We start from the raw sequence: 19985 nt of genomic DNA, 5'->3' as shown, positions 1-19985 counted from the left end.
CAGGATGCTCATATACCAAACACGGTTGATCAAATACTAGTTAGAATATCTAACAACTGGATAATCCACGTCATCTCAGATTATTGAATTTTGGTTTACATTAACTATACAACCATCCTAATTCATTCGACTATTATATTCACCCATTATAAAAGCCAGTAATTGTCTTGACTAAGCAAAAAGTACTGGATTCGAGCCTCGAGTTAAACATCAACTGAAGAGGCCTGAATAAGACAAAACAAACATCTTAAATCCTACTGCTTACCATTAACTATCTTTGCTTAAAATAATGGGATGATTCAAGTTTGTTTTCCATGATCTTAACTAACTTAACTAACATTCTAACAACCTATAACTGATTGATCATAAAATAATTATATTTAAACTTTAATATTTAAGCCAAAACTTTATTCTAAGATTATAACCATACCTTTAAATAATTAGATTATTATAAGCAAAGACAGACAGTGGCTAGCAGTGAAATCCAGGACGCGCGTTTCATCCTATTTGGAACTCATCAGCTGGATGTACCTGCGTCTCAGAGTTCATGTCCACTCTGGAACTTTGGGACCCAGTACCTTTCGCTTTAAACGCCATCGTGTTATCCACTCGGCCACTGAGTCCTGTTAGCCACTTGCTTGTGCAATGGGGTGAAGTTTGAAACAAACAATATTGATAAATAAACATTTGAATTTTCATTTATTTATATTGTCCCGCTTTTTTTCTTTTTTCTCTTTGTTACTATGCTGATTATAATTTAGTTAGCCAATCTATTTTTAATTGGTTCACCATTAGCATTATTTATATCAGTGAATGATTTATGTCCACCAACATATATTAATCCATCAAATAGTAATTCATTACAATCAAATCATTCTAGTGATGATGAACAGGATTCAACAAGTTATTCCCATTCAGGATTACATAGTATTACCTCGACAACATCAACATCTAAACATACAGGTATTGATTTAGATGAAACTGATCCTGAAGCATTATTTTCATATTTTGCATGTCGAAGAGTATTCAATATATTTCATTCATATGATCCAGTGGTAAGTATATATATATATATATATATATATATATATATATGTATATAACATTGAATTTTGATAATAATAATAATAATATGCTCACTAGTGACTGACTTCTAGAGGCAAATCCTAGAGTTCTAGTGAGAAACAATGACCAGTGGAGTGCAAAACACGTCTGTTGTGAGATAGGAACTCACTGAAGACAATTGTGAACGATTGATCAACTTCGAGGATTGATTGGAATTAGACAAAAACACCATTGGAGGCCGGCTCAGTAGTCTATCGGTTAAGTGCTTTGGCGCGAGACTGGTCCAATGCAACCCAGTGTCTTGTTATGATAAGAATCATTTTGAAACTGTTGAAATTCTTGAATTGAATAATATCTCCAACAGATGAACACTTGTTCGAAATTTTTTTGTAGATGGAAAAAGTATCTTTGAATAGGGAAACGTTTTTCTATTCCATGAATCTTCGTATCATATCCAACAGGTTTATCATTCAAAGGTGTTATAGGGATCCACATGAATATGGATCTATAAACCCGCTTGTTCTTGTGGGGTAGGTTACATTGGATGTATACACAGAACGCTTCTAAAATTCATCTTATAATATTATGTGAAATGGCTTTTAACAGGAGAAATCATAACAGTCAACAGTTTAATTCTGGAATATTTCATCAATTCAGGTCATCCTACTCCATTAGAATTGTCTTTCGAGATAATCTACACATCCAAAAAAGCAGAGTCAATAAGAGTACATTCACTTTACTTCATCACATAGTTCACTTCGTTTTTTTTCTTTTCAATAAACTACTATATCGAGGCAATACGCACAGTATGCACATATGCCAATTAGAAACTTACCAGTTGCAGTCCTAACAAATCGATGGGAAGATTCAAACAAACAATATCAAATGAATTTATACTTCACCCCATTCCACTAGCAAGTGGCTATTAGGACTCAGTATCCAAGTGGATAACGTGATGGTATTAGGTATTGGGTATTGGGTTTGAGTCTTAGAGTGAACATCAACTCTGAGATTCAGTTTTATCCAGTTGACTAGTCCTAAATAAGACGAAACGATAGTTTTGGTTTCCACTACTAGCTACTATCCATCTTCGCTTACAATGTTTGTAAATTAGGTCTATATCGTGGTAATACGCACCGTATACATATATGGCCAATAAGAAAGATTGACCAATTGTAGTCCTAAAAACTTCAATGAGAAGATTTAAACTAACAATACTAAGTGAACTACTATTTTTTCTAAATCATTACTAGTAAGATTGTACAATTTCAATGAATAATACCTAACTCATTAAAGTATATTCAACTCTTCTCTTAGATATGTTATTACTATTTCTTCTTATATCTATTGAATATTTAGTATCATATTAGTATCATTATTGATCATTTAAAGTACAGACTATTTCCGCTTTTAAATCATTTAGGTCAAATGACATGTCTCTTAATTAAAAGTTATTACATTATAATTTACTGATTAGAATTAAGGACAATTTACATTAGGAATTTGTTTAAAATAACTAAGATCAGAAGAGGTTTTTATGGATATGATAATAATTTTAATAGTTGAGATCATGAGTTAATTGAAGCTGGACCATCATGGAAAATCTGGAAGTATTGGATGGCCGTTTCGTCCTATTGTGGAATTCCTCATGATCTCAAATATTAAAATTACTAGAATATTCAGAAAAACCCCGTCTAATATTAATCAACATACGCTTACTGGTGACTGACTTCAAGAGGTATTTCCTGGAGTTCTAGTGAGAAGCAGTGATCAGTGGAGTTCAACTGGGTGTGTTGGGAGATATTAACTGACTGGAGACATATGGTGGATGTGTCGCTCGATTTCGTGGATCAGTTGAAGTTAGACACCGCTAGATGCCAACCACCTCAATGTCTAGAGGTTAAGCGTTCACGCGCTAGACCGATAGGTCCTGGGTTCAAATCTCGTGGGGCGAGATCGTGGATTTGCACTGCTGAGGAGTCCCATAACGGCCGTCCAGTGCTTCCAAGTTTTCCATGGTAGTCCAGCTTCAATTGACTAATGATCTTATGTAGGAAAGTCAATTTAGAGTTATGAACATTTAGATTCTATATATGGTAAAAGTACTCTAATGAACTGTATAGTCTTTTCCATATCTTCTTGAATATATTAAACATGATAAGAAACTTCATTATATATTTGAGACGTTGAAATACTCTCTTGATTAATTAGTTGGTCAACTTAATATTTGTCGATCACCATTCTTTATTTTGACATATATCAAGTATTCATACAACTTGACCCTGTCTAACTATATTCTTCAAGTATTAAATATATCCTTTCAGTAGTTTGTTATTTGCCAAAACATTTTGGAAAATCACATATCTGGTATTTTCATAGTTGAAAACATGAGTCAATTGAAGCTAGAACACCATGGGAAACCTGGAAGAACTGGATGATCATTTCGTCCTATTGTGGAACTCCTCGGCGGTGCGCACCCACGATCACATTTCGTGAGATTCAAACCCAGGACCTACCAGTCTCGCGGCAGAGCACTTAAGCAATAGACCACTGAGCTGGCCGGCATCCAATGGTGTTAATGTCTAACTTTAATCAATTTCAAGAAGTTGAGCAACCATTCACCAATTGTCTTCAATTGTCTTCACAACAGACGTGATTTAAACTCCACTGGTCACTGCTTCTCACTAGAATTTCAGGAATTATCTCTTAAAGCCAGTTACTAATGATCATATGATTATAATCAGAAGGGGTTTGTGTAGAGATTTCAATCGTTTCATAGTTGAAAGCATAAGTTAATCGAATGTAACAGAAGTCCAGTTCTTCCAGCTTTTCCTTGGTGATCTACCTTCAATTGACTCATACTTTCAATTATCTGTTTTTTTATTGACTGATTATTAACAATACCAATGAATCAATTCATGTTTAGTATATTAGTTCAACTTCTTTTGTAATCATAAGTTATATACTAAATAACAGTTTTTTTTGTTTGTAAATATGTCACCAATGTTGCATAAAACTAAAAAAAAATTGAGGGTTTTTTCTTCTTGATTCCACCTAGTAACAATAATAATAATAATAATAATAATCGTAATAGTAGTCTTAATGGTAATGGTAATAGTAGTAGTAATGGTAATGGTAATAGTAATAGTAATGGTAGTAATAATAATAAGATCAGCTTTCCTTCTATTGTCAGTCATATGCTTTCAGCTGTTTTAGATATAAAAAAAAAAGAAAAGAAGAAACTATCACCAAATATTCTCATTAAAAGAATAGCATAGCAACAACAATATTAGTAAGAATATTTGATGTGTAGCATAGAATTACGTAATACAATTTAATTCAATAAATAGATATGATCACATATAGTGAATAGTCATTTGATTCATTTATACTTACTTATATAAGTCATTGTCACAATGGATAGTATCTTATGGTTATATTAGTGTGTGTGTGTGTGTGTATAAGGAGTAAGTGATTAGATTGGATTTAATTTTCAATATTTTTCAGTGTTTACAATTAGTCTAGTCAAATGAATGAATAAATTTTTATACTAATTCAATTTTTTGATTATTAAGGAAGTTGAGATCATGAATCAATTAAAGCTGGACTATCATGGAAAACCTGGAAGCAGTGGACGACTGTTTCATCCTATTGTGTAACTCCTCAACGGTGCGCATGCACTATTCCGCATGTGGGACTCGAACGTAGGATCTTCGGTCATGTTCGCGAACGCTTAACCTCCAAACAACTGGGCCACCATTCAACAGTGTTACTGTCTAACTTCAATCGATCCATGATCTTGCGCAAGCATTCATCCATTGTCTGAGGTGGATAACTGTCTCATAATCGACATTGATTGAACCACACTGGTCACGGTTTGTCACTTGAACTCCAAGAAATCATCTTGAAGCCAGTCGTTAGGGAGCACACTATGATTATAGTCAGGATGAGGGTTTATGGATATTGTAGTAATTTTTCAATGATGGTCTAGCATCAGTTGATTCATGATTTCAACTATATAAAATTATTAAGGAAATTGAGATCATGAATCAATCGAAGCTGGACTATCATGGGAAACCTGGAATCACTGGACAACTGTTTCGTCCTATTGTGCGACTCTTCAGCTGTACGCATCCACGATCCCATCTAGAGAGATTTGAAACCAGGACCTGTCAGTTTAGCGCGTGTGCGATTAACCTCCAGGTTTTCCATGGTTATCTAGCTTTAATTGATTCATGATCACAACTATTAAAATCATTATAATATCCACAAAATCCCTTCTGATGTTAAGGAAGTGTTGATAAATAAGGATATATATAGTTACAGAAAACAAGTCTGCATATTACACTCTGAGCTTATTCTATTAGAGGAGTTGATTCTGTTCAGTTACTCAGGTTGAAGTAGATGAACTGTAGGACAGTTTCAACCTTTGACATACTGATTAAAAGGCTAGATGAATGTGTTAGTAAATAAACTATAGATATATTATCTCGATTGTAGTAAAATGATGGTTATACATACGCATGAAATTATCTTAGCTAGATTACCAGAAATCCTTTATATTCATAGTAATCACGTTCTCACTGATGATTACTTTCAAGATCTAAATCCTCGAGTTTTGGTGAAAAACTGTGACTAGCACAGTTCAATCCCTGTTAGGTGTGACATAACTATCTACCACAGATAATGGATGAATATTGTGAAATTACGAGAATTGTTTGAAGTTAGATATCAAGACCGTTGTATTCTAATTCAGTGGGCCAGAGATTAGGTGTTCACGTACAAAATAGAAAATTTTGAGTCCGATCCGCAGGGTTTTGGTCATGAGTTCACAGTGCTGGGAGTCGCATATTCGAACGAAACAGCTATCCAGTCCTCACAAGCTTCAATAATGGTCTATCTAAGATCTATTTGTAATTTAAGCTGTGGAAATAATAGTTTCTAAGTTAGTGACAAATTAATTTGGAAGTAAAAGATGTGACCAATTAATTTTATCATCTATACTATAATGATTAGAATTGTTGCTGAAAAAGATATAATGCTAGTTTAGTGGCGAGTCACTATCCAATTGTGGTAATGTCTAACTTCAATCGACCCATGATCATGCGCAACCCTTCATCCACTGTCTGAGTTAGATAACTGTCAAGAAGTTAGGCGTTTGCGAACGAAACCAAAGTTCCTTGGTCCGAGTCCCATGTTCAGCAACTTTGATGCTCTCTATTAAGGAGTCCTATACTAGGACGAAACAGCCGTTCAGTGCCTCCAGGTTTTCCATGGTGGTCTAGCTTCAATCGACTTATAATTTCAACTATGAAAATGCTGAAATATCTACAAAAACCCCTTCTGATCTAAAAAAAAGATTCCTTTATGATAAATTTTTAAAGCAAAAGAGAATTAAATTCACTTGATATTGTTTGGTTGAATCTTCCCATTGATGTTTAGGACTGCAATCGATCAGTCTCTTATTGGTCATGAATCACTTAAAGCCGAACTATCATGGAAAACCTGGAAGCACTGGACGGCCATTTCGTCCCATTGTGGGACGCCTCAGTAGTGCACATTCACGATTCCGCACATCGGACTCCAACCTAGGACCTTCGGTCATGTTTGTGAACCCTTAAACTCCAGAAAAATGAGCCACCATTCAACAGTGTTACTGTCTAACTTCAATCGATCCATGATCTTGCGCAAGCATTCATCCATTGTCTGAGGTGGATAACTGTCTCATAATCGACATTGATTGAACCACACTGGTCACGGTTTGTCACTTGAACTCCAAGAAATCATCTTGAAGCCAGTCGTTAGGGAGCACACTATGATTATGACCAGAATGAGGGTTTATGGATATTGTAGTAATTTTTAATATTTGAATTTATTTCTAACTGAAGAAATTACTTTTCTGATAATCAAGTGTGATGTATATATAGAGAGAGAACCTTGCAACTAAACCATATAGTTCATATAATGTGAAATGTATTAAAATTACCTTTCATCAACTACAAACTTACGTTTGATCTTTAAAGAAAGTATTACAATGATGAATAAGTAGACAATGATTTACATCTATTGTTAACTTTTATCCAAAATATGAAATCGTTTACTCAAGTAACTCAAATGACATCAGAAACTGGTCGAATTCAATTCTATATATTAAGCGTTTCTAAGTAATAATATTCACATCACCTTGGCATTTGAAATGTTAGGTACTAAATCCAAGTCTTAATGTAGACATTAACACTAAAATGTAAACACATCCAGCTGAATTTAGTCTTAGATTCAACTTACATCCATTTTTCAATGACGTACAACCAGATATCTAGTTTATTTTATTTTATTTAAACACATAAATATGGGTACAAAGTAGCACCAGATATATATGCGCCACACAAATCTCATTTGGTTTGTGTGAAAGCTGTGATACTGCCCAAGTGCCCAAACTGAAGCAGGTGGTTTTCTTAGGGGGCCACACCCCGAGCCTTTATCCTAAAGATTTGATTCACAAGGCAGTGGAGCATCGTGAGTAGTTGAAGTCCCATGGTAGCCGGTGATCAACGATTGATTCATATGCCATTTGTTCCCTCAGGATACTGGAGTCCATGTGCACCATTGGTTTGGAATCAGGGTTTCCTAACTCCCCTAGGTGGACTTTCCGTGTCCGCCAACCCGGTTAAAGCACTGGATATTCTCTTTTCTTCCTCTCAATTTCGTAAACAACACCGCCGACACGAGAAGGCAGTGGGTAGGACTTTCCTGGCAGAGGTTATATACGCGTGTCCATGTGAAAGGATTTGTAGCGGGAGAGCGGACTCTCTCCACTCTCAACCGTATCAGGGCATTTAGGAGGGTCTAATATCTAGTAAGTAGTATATTATCTCATTTCACAAATCAAATTGGACAATTCACATAAATGCTGTTTTTAATTTTTTTTCCATGTTTCTCTTTTTTATTTCAAGGCATATCGTTTAGAACCAATATTATTGAAACACTATGCTAATATTAGTCCTGTTGTAATACCGAAAGCATCAATTAATCATTTAGAAAAGTGTTTATCTATTAAAGATATTTCACTTATTAATAATAATAATAATAATAAATCAAACCAATCAGATTGTAATAGTCAAACAGCAACTTTAAAAGGTTCCAATTCATCATTAGCAGCAATTGATGAAATTGAATCAACACATTCTGTGCATACATTGGATTTATCTGATTCCGACAGTGATTCATCTGATTTATCATTAAATGGTGGCAGTGGTATCAATGGTTCTGATAATAAAGAACAAAAAAGGAAAGTATGTACATTATGTTCCCAAGAGTAGCTGAAAACCTTTTTATTTCATTTTCATGTTTTATATATATATGCATCCTATTCTTTCCAAATTACTTCTTATTTATGGTAGTATATGTGTTCTATAGAGGTATGAGAGCAGTTATTAGTTCTCAGTTGCCCACACCGTGGAAGGGTTCTTCTAGAGGTACCTGAAAAGGGAATTGGATTAGAAGTGATCTTAATGACCTGAGAGCGTGACCGCAGTGCCCAAGGGACAACTGCTTAAGGACGGTCACACACGACCATTTTGTGGGTAATCTTCGTGTTAGCTCCGTACTTGTTGGGACCTTACCGCCGGAGACGGATGTCCATGGGATAAGGCGAGGCGTGCATTTTTAGGGTCGACCTTTTCTAACCCCACCCCTCCTTGTGGGAAGGCAGCATCGCTGTTATGCTGGTTATCTGAAGAAAACACCTTACTGCTGTCAAACCTTTGTACAATCAGCAGTACGACTTCGCCTTCGGACCTTGGTTTTGCTGCTTTTAGTTTTACCACTTTTCAACCGACCTGTCTAGCGTGTTAGGACCTTGAGGAACAATTGCTCCAGCCAGTATAGCTCGATTGGTTCATTACAGTAGGCAAGCCCGACCACCACGTCAAGTTAGCAGCAACGGTCGGTCGATCACAATGGCGCAGGTGTATACACTCTTTATTTTCCCCTTAAACCTTGAGAATAAAATTGCTTCATATCTATCTTCCTTCCTGTACTGTATCCTTATATACAACCTTTCTTTTATATATTAACACCACTAAATCAACTACATCTATGAATTTGGTGTTCATCTTATTGTGCTAACGAGGTATGGCAACTTGAACCGATGCATAAATGTGCCTGGTCCTACATTGTAGCTGACTGACATACTGACATGTGTTCTATCACGTTTAGTTTTTCAGGATATCCTTTTCAGTGTTTTACAGGTCAAGCTATTTAGCTGCCTCAAAGTTTTACATCCTGTTTTCTCTCCTTCATTAGTTGACATCTTGAGAACGGAAAGAAATAATATAGGGGTTCTCTCACGAGTAACGAGAGTAGTCCAGTATGGTATGTAAGTCAATAATCAGAAGGTTAAAGACAGTTTCTATTAATATTCAAGACGTGTTTTTGTATATTTGCTTGAGAAACAATGTGACTATAAAGAGGTTACGACTGTCATCTGTTGGTATTAGTAAGATTTAGTAAATTCAGGATGCTGATATTCAGTTTTTTTAGATAGATTGCCTTGTTATAACGGCTAAAAGTGAAATCCGGGAAGCGTATTTCATCTTCGGGACTGAAACTCGCATTGACAAGAGTAGTCATATCACAACTCAATTGATAGAACTCCATCAACTCCAGAGAACTAGACGAACACGAAATCAATCATTACTCAGTGATCAAATTTTAAACTATCCTTGATTATTGGACAAAATTCACTGAGAGTTTTATATACTGTTGGTTCAATGATTTATAGTTATATAATATACCCTTATGGGCCAGAGGAGAACCAGACACCATCCAGAATTTCATGCGACAATCCAAACAGTACAGCTCAATCCTGTTTAACAGGAGAGCCAGACACTGCCTAGGCTTAACCCAAGCAGTACAGCTCAATCCCGCCTCATGGGAGAACCAGACACTATATGAGGGTTCAATGATTAATTCAATCGAATTTCAACCATATTGAGTTACCGATTTAAATCTCACTACTCGTACTCCAATTTAGATCATCTGGTGTAATATTATACCTATCATATATAATGCGTTATGCCGAAATAAACCATATAAACCTGATCTTAATCTTATGGGTTGCACTTCATTCGAATGCTAGTATCAGAACATTATCTTTTCGAATGACCAGATCGGCATCCGTCGGTTTGTACTCTTCAAATTCAAACTTGATGGGATATCATAGTTCTTCTTCATTGTATACCTGGCTTACCTTAGTAATTAACTCCTTCTCAATAAGACTTTAATAGTTTCGTTACTAAAATAATAAGTTTGTTACTTCTACCCGAAGTTTGTGCTGATGATGTCGTTTAGAAGAACGATGAAAGCTCCACGATCAAACCATTCAGCTCAGAGAACAAACCTACATCAAAATCACCCACCTGAGCTACAAATCTTCTCTACAATCTCAAAATCATATGAGTTTGTTACTATTTAATCATACTCCTGTATTTGTCTTTCTTTTGATGTATAGATTAATGTTATATATGACTCATTATGTAACTATCTATGTATTTGTTTTGTTTTTTCGGTTTCAAGTTTTTCAAACGTTTAAGTGTTGTGGATGAAAATTCCGTTTATAAACAACATCAATCATTAGCAAGTAAGATATATTCCAATGATTGAGTTGCTATGCTGTTTTATCTTCTTGTGAATGTAGCTACTCGTTTAAGTAAAACATTTTAATACCGTGTTTAAATAATGAACCGATTTATAAGTTACTTATTTACTTTGGCCTGTTACCCCTAGTGGAGGAGCATAGGCCGAACACCAGCGTTCTAAATCCAACGCTGTCCTGGCCAGTCCTTTCCAGTTTTGTTCCAGTTAACATCCATCCTTTTCATATCTACTTCTATTTCCCGGCTTAATGTGTTCTTTGGTCTTCCTGTTTTCCGCTTTCCTTCACCATTCCAAATTAGGGATTGCCTCGTGATGCAGTTTGATGAATTTCTCAATATATGTCCGACTCACTTCCAACGTCTTTTCCTGATTTCCTCCTTCTCTGGAAGCTGGTTTATCATTTTCCACAACAAGCTGTTGATGACAGTATCCGGCCAGTGAATGCTGAGTATTTTGCGTAGACAACTGTTTATAAATACTTGTACCTTCCTGATGATGGTCGTAGTAGTTCTCCACGTTTCAGCTCCATACAGTAGGACTGTCTTGACGTTCGTATCAAAGATTCTGACCTTGAAATTGGTTGAGAGTTGTTTTGAGTTCCATATGTTCCTCAATTGTACAAATGCTGCCCTTGCTTTGCCAATCCTCGCCTTTACATCTGCATCCGATCCTCCTTGTTTATCAACGATGCTCCCCAGGTACTTGAATGTTTCCACCTCTTCCAGAGTTTCGCCATCAAGTGTGATTGGGTTGGTGTTCTCCGTGTTGAATTTGAGCATTTTGCTTTTTCCTTTGTGTATGTTGAGGCCTATTGATGCAGAGGCTGCTGCTACATTTGCTATCTTCGTTTGTATTTGTTTGTGTGTATGAGAGAGGAGGGCTAGGTCATCTGCAAAGTCCAAATCGTCTAATTGATTCTGAGATGCCCATTGCATTCCGTGCTTCCCCTCAGATGTTGAGGTTTTCATAATCCAATCAATCACCATAAGAAAGAGGAAGGGTAATAGTAGACAGCCTTGTCTGACTCCGGTCCTTGCTGAAAATGCATCTGTCAGCTGTCCTCCATGAACGACTTTGCACTGCAGTTCGTTGTATGGGTTCCAGATAATGTTGACGATCTTCTCAGGAACTCCATAGTGTCGAAGAATTTTCCATAATGTTCTTCTGTCCGCACTGTCAAACACCTTTGTAAGTGGTATCTATTAAAATCTGAATTCAGATGTTTTGCTATCAAAATCCAGAAACTACTAGACAGCTGTTTCATTTTACCATAAGGATCTTCAGACAAATGCATCCATAGCATCGTCAAGGAGTTTACCAAATACTTTCGGATCTTGTTGAGATCAATCTTTGACTTGTATCAATTTTTGAAATGTTGCAACAATAATTCAGATCTATTAAAAATTATCCTTTCACTATTCTTTTCCATTCCTTATTAATAACTTTTCAGTTAAAATCTATTCATAGGTGAGGATTATTCATAAATTACTTAATTAAAATAATAACTATCAGAAGGGGGTTTTGTGGAGATTTTAGTAATTTTATATAGTTGAAATGATGGATGTGTCGCTCAATCTCGTTGATCTGTTGAAGTTAGACGTCAACACCGTTAGTTGCCGCCTCAGTTGTCTAGAGGTTAAGCGCTCGCGCGCGAAACTGATAGGTCATGGGTTCGAATCTCGCGAGGCAAGATCGTGGATGCGCACTGTTGAGGAGTCCCTCAGTAGGACGAAACGGCCGTCTAGTACTTCCAGGTTTTCCATGATTGTCTAGCTTCAATTGACTCATGATTCCAACCATATAAAATAATAACTATTTAAGAAAATAAATATTAATTAGCCATATCAAAAAGAGTGGTTTATAGTTGTTTATAGACATCAAACAGAAACAACTACCTCAAATTGTCATGAGTTCTAATGATCACATCATCAATCAATATATCTTAAGAAATTAAAATAGCTGGAAACTATAGTACTTTTATTCATTAAAAGTTTATAAATACTTTAATTTTTTTGATTAAATTGAATGGATAAAGATTGTTTTTTTTTGATGGTGAATAGTCGATTGAAAAAGAAAAAGAAATTATGGATCACTTTTGAAGACTGTGGGATTTTTAAATATGTTAGTAGTGGAATTCTAGGATACGCGTTTCGTCCTATTTGTGACTCGTCAGCTAGATGTACCTACATCTCAGAGTTGATGTTCACTCTGAGAGTCGAACCAAGTACTATTCGCTTCAAACGCCATCACGTTATCTACTTAGCCACTGAGTCCTGTTAGCGTCTGGGATTCCACTGCTAGCCACCATCCATCTTTGCTTATAAAGCTTGTGACTTCAAGCAATATCGAGGCGATCAGCACAGGATGCACATATGTCAATAAGATACTGATCAATTACAGTTCTAAACATCAATGGGAAGATTCAAATAAACGATACAAAATGACTTTAGATGTGTAGTTTAGATTTCCTCTGTTATATCAATGTAACCTTAGTATTTTCACTGTATAACCAGTGCAAATTAAGTAACGTCGAAGATAATGAGTGAGTTGTTTTCGTGACTTCTTTATTCAATCATAAAGTAAACATTTCTTTATGAAATTTTACAGCACAGCCCTTGTTGTACATGTTGGATTGTTAACTTCAAGAAAAGACAACAGTGACAGACTGTAGTGATTAAGAACACGGGTGGGAACAATCAAATGTATATAGGCACTAATTAAAGACTACCTCACTAAAATCTGATAACTATACAGTGAACAGTTAATTTGCTAACTATCAATCAATTATAAGCAAAGATGGATAGTGGCTAGTAGTGGAATCCAGGACGCGCGTTTCGTCCTGTTTGAGACTCATCAGCTGGATGTACCTACATCTCAGAGTTGATGTTCCCTCTGGGACTCGAACCCATTACCGTTCGCTTCAAACGCCATCACGCTATCCACTTAGCTACTGAGTGCTGATAGCCACTTGCTTGTGCAATCAATCAATTGCCTCAATTTTGACTGTTCCTTCTGCAAATATCAGTCCATCGTCTCCGATTATTATTGTTCTTGCATTTTCATACCAATTGCGTTTTGTTTCCGTTTTTTCTTATCCATCTTCTACTGAAATACATTCTATGCCTGACCATCACCATATACTACTTATGTGAATATAAGTGACCCACACCACAATAGACGTGGATTTACAAAGTCTTTCCCTGCAAGAATACAGATTATAGTAGGACATTTTACAATAATGTGGGTGGGAGATATTTTCTTTACTAGAAAAAATACTAAATCGTAAGCATAACAGAATGTTCTTAGATTGTCGATTTAGAAATATTGTGGTGATTCATTCTGACAATGGTTCACAACACGAACTGCACAATTACTGAACATTAGGAAACTCTGAATAGATTTTTGTTCTGGGTAACAGTTCTCAGTGGCATGTATTTATGATCCCATATAAGATTCAAACTTCTCATTCTAAAGATAATCCATTCAGTGAGAGAGTCCTAAAGATGTTAGATTTTTATAAAAATTATCTTCGAACTACTGATTAAATCTTTATCAGTAGTAATTTTCCATCACAATATCAAAGTTCTACACGTTTCTTATTCTCATTATACGATTTTTATGAAACTAATAGTTGGAACTTCATTGGAAATTTCATCTTTCCCGACCAAAATAGACGTACTTCATCCTGATACATATGCTAATCTCAAATGATACCAACCATGTTATTATTTTAACTTTCATAGCTCAACTCCATTTTCACTGTTACTGATGTCTCATAGTGAATAGTTTTAGGATAAATCTAATCCCTCAGTATTATCATTGAATCTTTCTAATGGATATACAAATAATAGAAGTTTGAAATAAGTGCTCATTCCTCAGTCATTACACTTTTTTCAAATGTTCAACAAGATATGGTCTGTTACATGAATAATGAAAAGGTATATACTAACATTGAATAAGTGATAAATACGACTCAATAATCATATAATATTTTCATTGTTGAAACCATGAGTCAATTGAAGCTAGACCACCATGGAAAACATGGAAGCACTGGAGGGTCATTTCGTCCTATTGTGGGACTCCTCAGCAGTGCACATCCACGATCTCGCCTCACTAGATTCGAACCGAGGACCTATCAGTCTCGCTCCAGAGCACTTAACCTCTAGACCACTGAGCTGGCCGGCATTCAACGGTGTTAATGTCTAACTTTAATTGACTCATGATTTCAACTACAAAAATACTGAAATCTCCACAAAACCCCTTCATATCATATAATAGATTTGTAGATATCCCAGTGAAATAGAAAAATTAGATTTTCTAACGTTTCGTCACTCAACATAGTTCACTTCTTCAGAGAATCAAAAACAATTCAAGTTTCAATAGTACAAAGGAACAACGTATGAATGATAAGCCGTTTTTTTGAAGTGATTCAGTTATATCCTAAGATACCAGTAAAGAAGTAGACGAGACTATAATTTATGGACGACCTTTGAACGAATCTGAAGTGACCTTGAGAAATGTTAGCCAATCATTAAACAGTCAGCATACAGTAAAAATATATTCTACAAAACCAAATAATTAAAGTGGATACACTTCTTTTATATGGTCCAAAAACTTGTCAAAGTTAGAAAAAGGTTCAAAGGTTCCAAAATCGTAATGCATAAGGCAGAGGAACTCATCCATATGACTCCATAATAGTTGATCTCTGGAACCATGATAAGGTCATAACCCTCTCAGCCTCGACCACATAGCTTCATTTTTATTTGTGTGTGATCCGGTTGTATAAGTTTATCATTTTTATTATGGATATGTCTCTACAATACTCATACCACTGAACTGCCGAAACTTCAGCAACGTCTGCGAATATTGCAGCCAATTTTACTAGTGCTTTTATTATACAGTTTGCGGCAATTATTATAATATGCCTTAGTCTCAATCTGGATCGAGCGATTAAGGTTCCTATTCTAGCAAACGTCTTCCTTCAACTTATATTACATCGAAGGACAACATCATGTTAGTCTGCACAAGGTCTACAAGTCATTTAATACCCGCAATTACAAATACAGGAACTTCTTAGTAGTGTCATTTGTTTTAGCCGCTTAATTGTGAACCGATCGTACATGAGCATCAGGTGCTGAAATTGGCTCCGTAACCTTGAAATCCCTCCAAAACGCTTCTGATTGACTCGTCCATAAATGATAGTCTCGTCAAGAATTATTCCTTCATTGATAAATTACATAATGAGTTAACTTATTCTTCGATGTTCTCTTTTCATTTTAGTGAAAATATTCAGTAATTATATCACTAGACGATCATCTAATGTAACTAATTTAAATCCAATTTTATGTGAAATGAGATCAATGCCAACATCAAATGAAAAACAATTAAAACGTCGTATTGATTATGAATGGCAAAAATCATTTTCACCATTAGCTATATTAGGTGCACATAATAGTTATTGGAGTAGTCATGAAGTAGCATTTTTTATGCTTTATCAAATATTTGGTCCACCACATTCCCTACGTTAAGCTATAGATAGATAGATGGTTAGATGGATAGATGGTTAGATGGATATGCATATCTATACATGGAGAGGTAATCCTTTCATTGTTGTTTGTTTCTACTTTTTCATCTCATACACAATGCATTTGTTGATTTGCCTAGATACTTGGAAACATTCTATATATATATTTTTTTTGTTTTTTTCCATACGCTGAATTTTTTTTTCATTTTTGAATCATGGAAAACATTTTCATCTTTACTCGTTTCTTTTTTTATTGTTGAAAAGAAACCCCACCCGACCCACCCCCTCCTAATCAATATTCTTTTATTTTATAAAGATATATCATTGATTAATTAATTAATTTATTCTTTTATTTTGGCAACATAGAGATTATTACTTATATTGTGTTGTTACCATGGTTCATTATCATGAATGATATATCAATTTGATTGTATGTGTGTGCGTGTGTGTGTGTCGGTATGTTAACGTGTGTTCAGTGTTTTTTGTTTATTGTTTTGTTTTTTGTATTGTTCATTTCATATTTTTACCCATCTGTTTTGACGAATAATTAATTTCTAGAATGGGGGGAGAGGGGGTAGTGGAGATTGTAGTAATTTTTTAAGAGTTGAATTGATAAGTCGATTTAAGTAAGACTAACACTGAAAACCTACAGGCATTGAATGGCCGTTTTGTCCCTAATATGGAACTTCTCAGAATTATGCATCCATGATCCCGTGTATGGGACTCGAGTTCACCAACAATTACGTACAACGTGAATTTAAACTTCACTCAATTGCACAAGCAGGTGACTATCAGGACTCAGTAGCTAAGTGGATAACGCGATGGCGTTTGAAGCCAATGGTACTGGGTTCGAGTCTCAGAGTGAACATCAACTCTGTGATGCAGGTACATCTAGCTGACGAGTCCCAAATGGGACGAAACGCGCATCCTGTATTCCATTGCTAGCCACTATCCATGTTTGCTTATAAAGCTTGTGACTTCAGGCAATATCGAGGCAATCCGCACAAGATGCACATATACCAACAAGAGACTGATCAATTGCAGTCCGACATAACAATGCGAAGATACAACTAAACAACACCATGTGAATTTAGTTACACATAGTGTTATTATTGTACTTATTATTACTGTGTGAAATGGATGACACTAATCAATTGCTTAACTGTGAAATCAATATTTGTCACACAACAAATTACAACTTATCTTATTAGTACAATGACGTCTTTATTCATACAGATGATTTTTTATAAACCTAACTGTACTACTCATAAATGAATTTGTTTATGACAACAACAAAAATGTTGAAGTGAATGATGATTTATATTGTATATGGTTCAATCATAATGTAACTTCTTATTAGGAACAGTAGATATCACTGCTGTTTAATGTACTAAATGCTTCTTTATATGATCCTTTTCTTTAATGTAGGATAAACATGTAAGAATTAAAGTTTATTAAGTTTATTTATAAGAATGTTGGTACATAATAACTTGATACCTTGAGTAAAATTCACTTAAAGACAGTGTAGTGAACAAAACATCCGACATCCACCCGGCACCTGGGACGTTCAACACGCGTACTCCACCGGCCTACTGAGCCATCTACATCCAATGTCCGCCCAGCAGCCGCACGTCCCACCGTTCCTCTCCGTCTACAGCACCTGCTACAGCCAACGCCACCCCACCAGAACACTCCACTCGACGTCACCTCTCCGCAGCAGACTGCCCCAACTAGCACCTCGACTCCAAGCCCCCAGCGGCATCTGCAGAACAGCACCCTTCCTCCTCCTGGTTGGCAGCGACACCAAAACACTAGTTGGGACAATCGAATGTATTTAAGCACAAATTACAGACTATCTCACTAAATTTTGATAACCATACAACAAACAGTTAATTTGCAAAATAACGATCAATTTTCTTAATCTTCACTGTTCCTTCTATAAATATCAGTTCATCTTCTCTAATCCCATTGTTCATGCATTTTCCTACCAATTATATTTCACTTCAGTTCTTTCCTTATATCACAAGTTTACTAAAAGCTTTCAATTTGCCCTAAGACGTACTTGAAGTGAATGTTGCTTTTCGATTACGTACACTCTTTTACCCGTAGATGCAGTGCCACCAGCCTCCTACTTTTATCCTAAGACCAATGGATTACACCTTTAGAATCAATCACATATTTTTTTAAAATTATTCTTTATAGATTGAGTATATGAAGAGTACATTAGTGAATTGTATTAAAAACTTGACCTTAGTGTCGCTGAACCCTGCTGAAGCTAATCCTTCATTACATATGATCATTTTAATCCGTCTGAGAAATACATTTAGCACAGCTTATGAGGTGTTTTTCACCTATCATTGCTCTTAATTTATCAATGTCACTACTATTGTTTTAGCAGGGGAAAGTAGGACTAAATCTATCTACTTGAAAAATAACTATTTAGTTATATTTTGAGCATTTATGTATCCTTATTTCACATAGCTAATAGTTAGTTCAGTGATTTTGTTATTACATTCTTATGGTCTTTATTATGAGAATTACACTCAGAATGCAGTGAACGAGAACACAAATGAAGACAGATAATTGTATTTTCTTACAAAATTACAAAATATTGTAGACCATCAACGTTGATGATCTTTGTCGAATGATTGGAGACCTACTCCAGTAAGACGGGAACGGTGTACCCAACAAGCTAACTTCGAAGTCACACCTCGCGACCAGCACCTTACGTGGATTGCCCCATCGATGTATCAAGGGACCATGGATGCTCTGAAGACTGTATAACACAAGGGATGTTATAACAGGAATATATTAGTTAAAGTAGATACAGGCGAAGTAGAACCACTGCCGCATGGGCCAGTCCATGATTAACTGATGCGCGTTGATTGTCCTTGACCTTGACGATGATCTGTTCGAAATGTAGTGACCCAACTGCTGGATGATTTGGTTAGGCTTCGGTGACATTTCACTGACCGTACAATATCTTGGTGAAATATGAGTACCATACACTGAATACTTTATTCTCAAATTTCTATTATTTGTTCTTCGCATTCTGTATAACTATTTCAGTTCACAATTTCTTTCTTAGCCCAGTTCTGTTTTCTTCAATTCGATCTTCTTGGCCTTCTGTTACCAGCCATTCAACTTTTTATTGGCGTTACACACTACTTATATCTCGACATAAGTAGCATACACCACAATAATATGTATGCGTCCCGGGATAAATTACTTCATAATAATACTATGTGCAGTTCTAGGAGCAAAGTCGTGGTTGAAACTTCCTGTATGTAATGAGTGTTCTACAACATCAGGGAGATTAGGAAATCTAACCGGAAACAACATTTCCTTGAGCAAACGCGGTAACAGTACATTAGGGCACGGTAAATAAGGGCAAGGTAAATAAGTCAGTGCGTTTTCAAACCCGCCCGCCGTTCCGTTTTAGCGACCTCCAATGGCCTGACAAGAGGTGGTCATTCCGTATTTGAGTTGTTGAGGGTTTGTTGGTTGTCCTTTGGGTTGCACGAATAGGAGATTTTCTCGTATTTGCGTCGTATTTTGCTGTAGTAAATTCGCGAAATCAATGCGAAAAGCGTTTATTTAGCTTCCTCTGTTTTGTAGTGTACAATTCGGCTCTTTTGTTGCTTCGTAACTTGACCTTGGATACCAATTACCCTACTGAAAAGTTGTTCAACTTTGAGACCACTTTGTGCCTTTATTGATCAATGGTTGAATAAGTCCA

General features: G+C 35.8%; 1 protein-coding gene and 1 non-coding gene across 2 annotated transcripts in view; both read left to right on the top strand.

Moving 5' to 3' along the window:
- Smp_210300 (putative 60s ribosomal protein L7a) overlaps positions 1–19985 on the top strand; it is a gene marked incomplete at both ends in the record, with an annotated part of 45155 nt that overhangs the window by 17878 nt on the left and 7292 nt on the right. The window contains 5 exons of the mRNA XM_018796415.1: positions 762–1055; positions 8019–8109; positions 8173–8357; positions 10642–10705; positions 16003–16196. Of these exons, the coding sequence (XP_018650630.1) occupies positions 762–1055; positions 8019–8109; positions 8173–8357; positions 10642–10705; positions 16003–16196 (828 nt within the window). The remainder of the gene's footprint in view (positions 1–761; positions 1056–8018; positions 8110–8172; positions 8358–10641; positions 10706–16002; positions 16197–19985) is intronic.
- Positions 17045–17111, top strand: Smp_tRNA_01401_Gln_TTG.1.1. The gene has a single exon. It is a non-coding gene (tRNA).

Source organism: Schistosoma mansoni, chromosome 2 (assembly GCF_000237925.1).
Source record: "Schistosoma mansoni strain Puerto Rico chromosome 2, complete genome".
Taxonomy (NCBI): domain Eukaryota; kingdom Metazoa; phylum Platyhelminthes; class Trematoda; order Strigeidida; family Schistosomatidae; genus Schistosoma; species Schistosoma mansoni.
The sequence above is the reverse complement of the archived record's forward strand: the minus strand, read 5'-3'. Positions and strand labels throughout refer to the sequence as shown.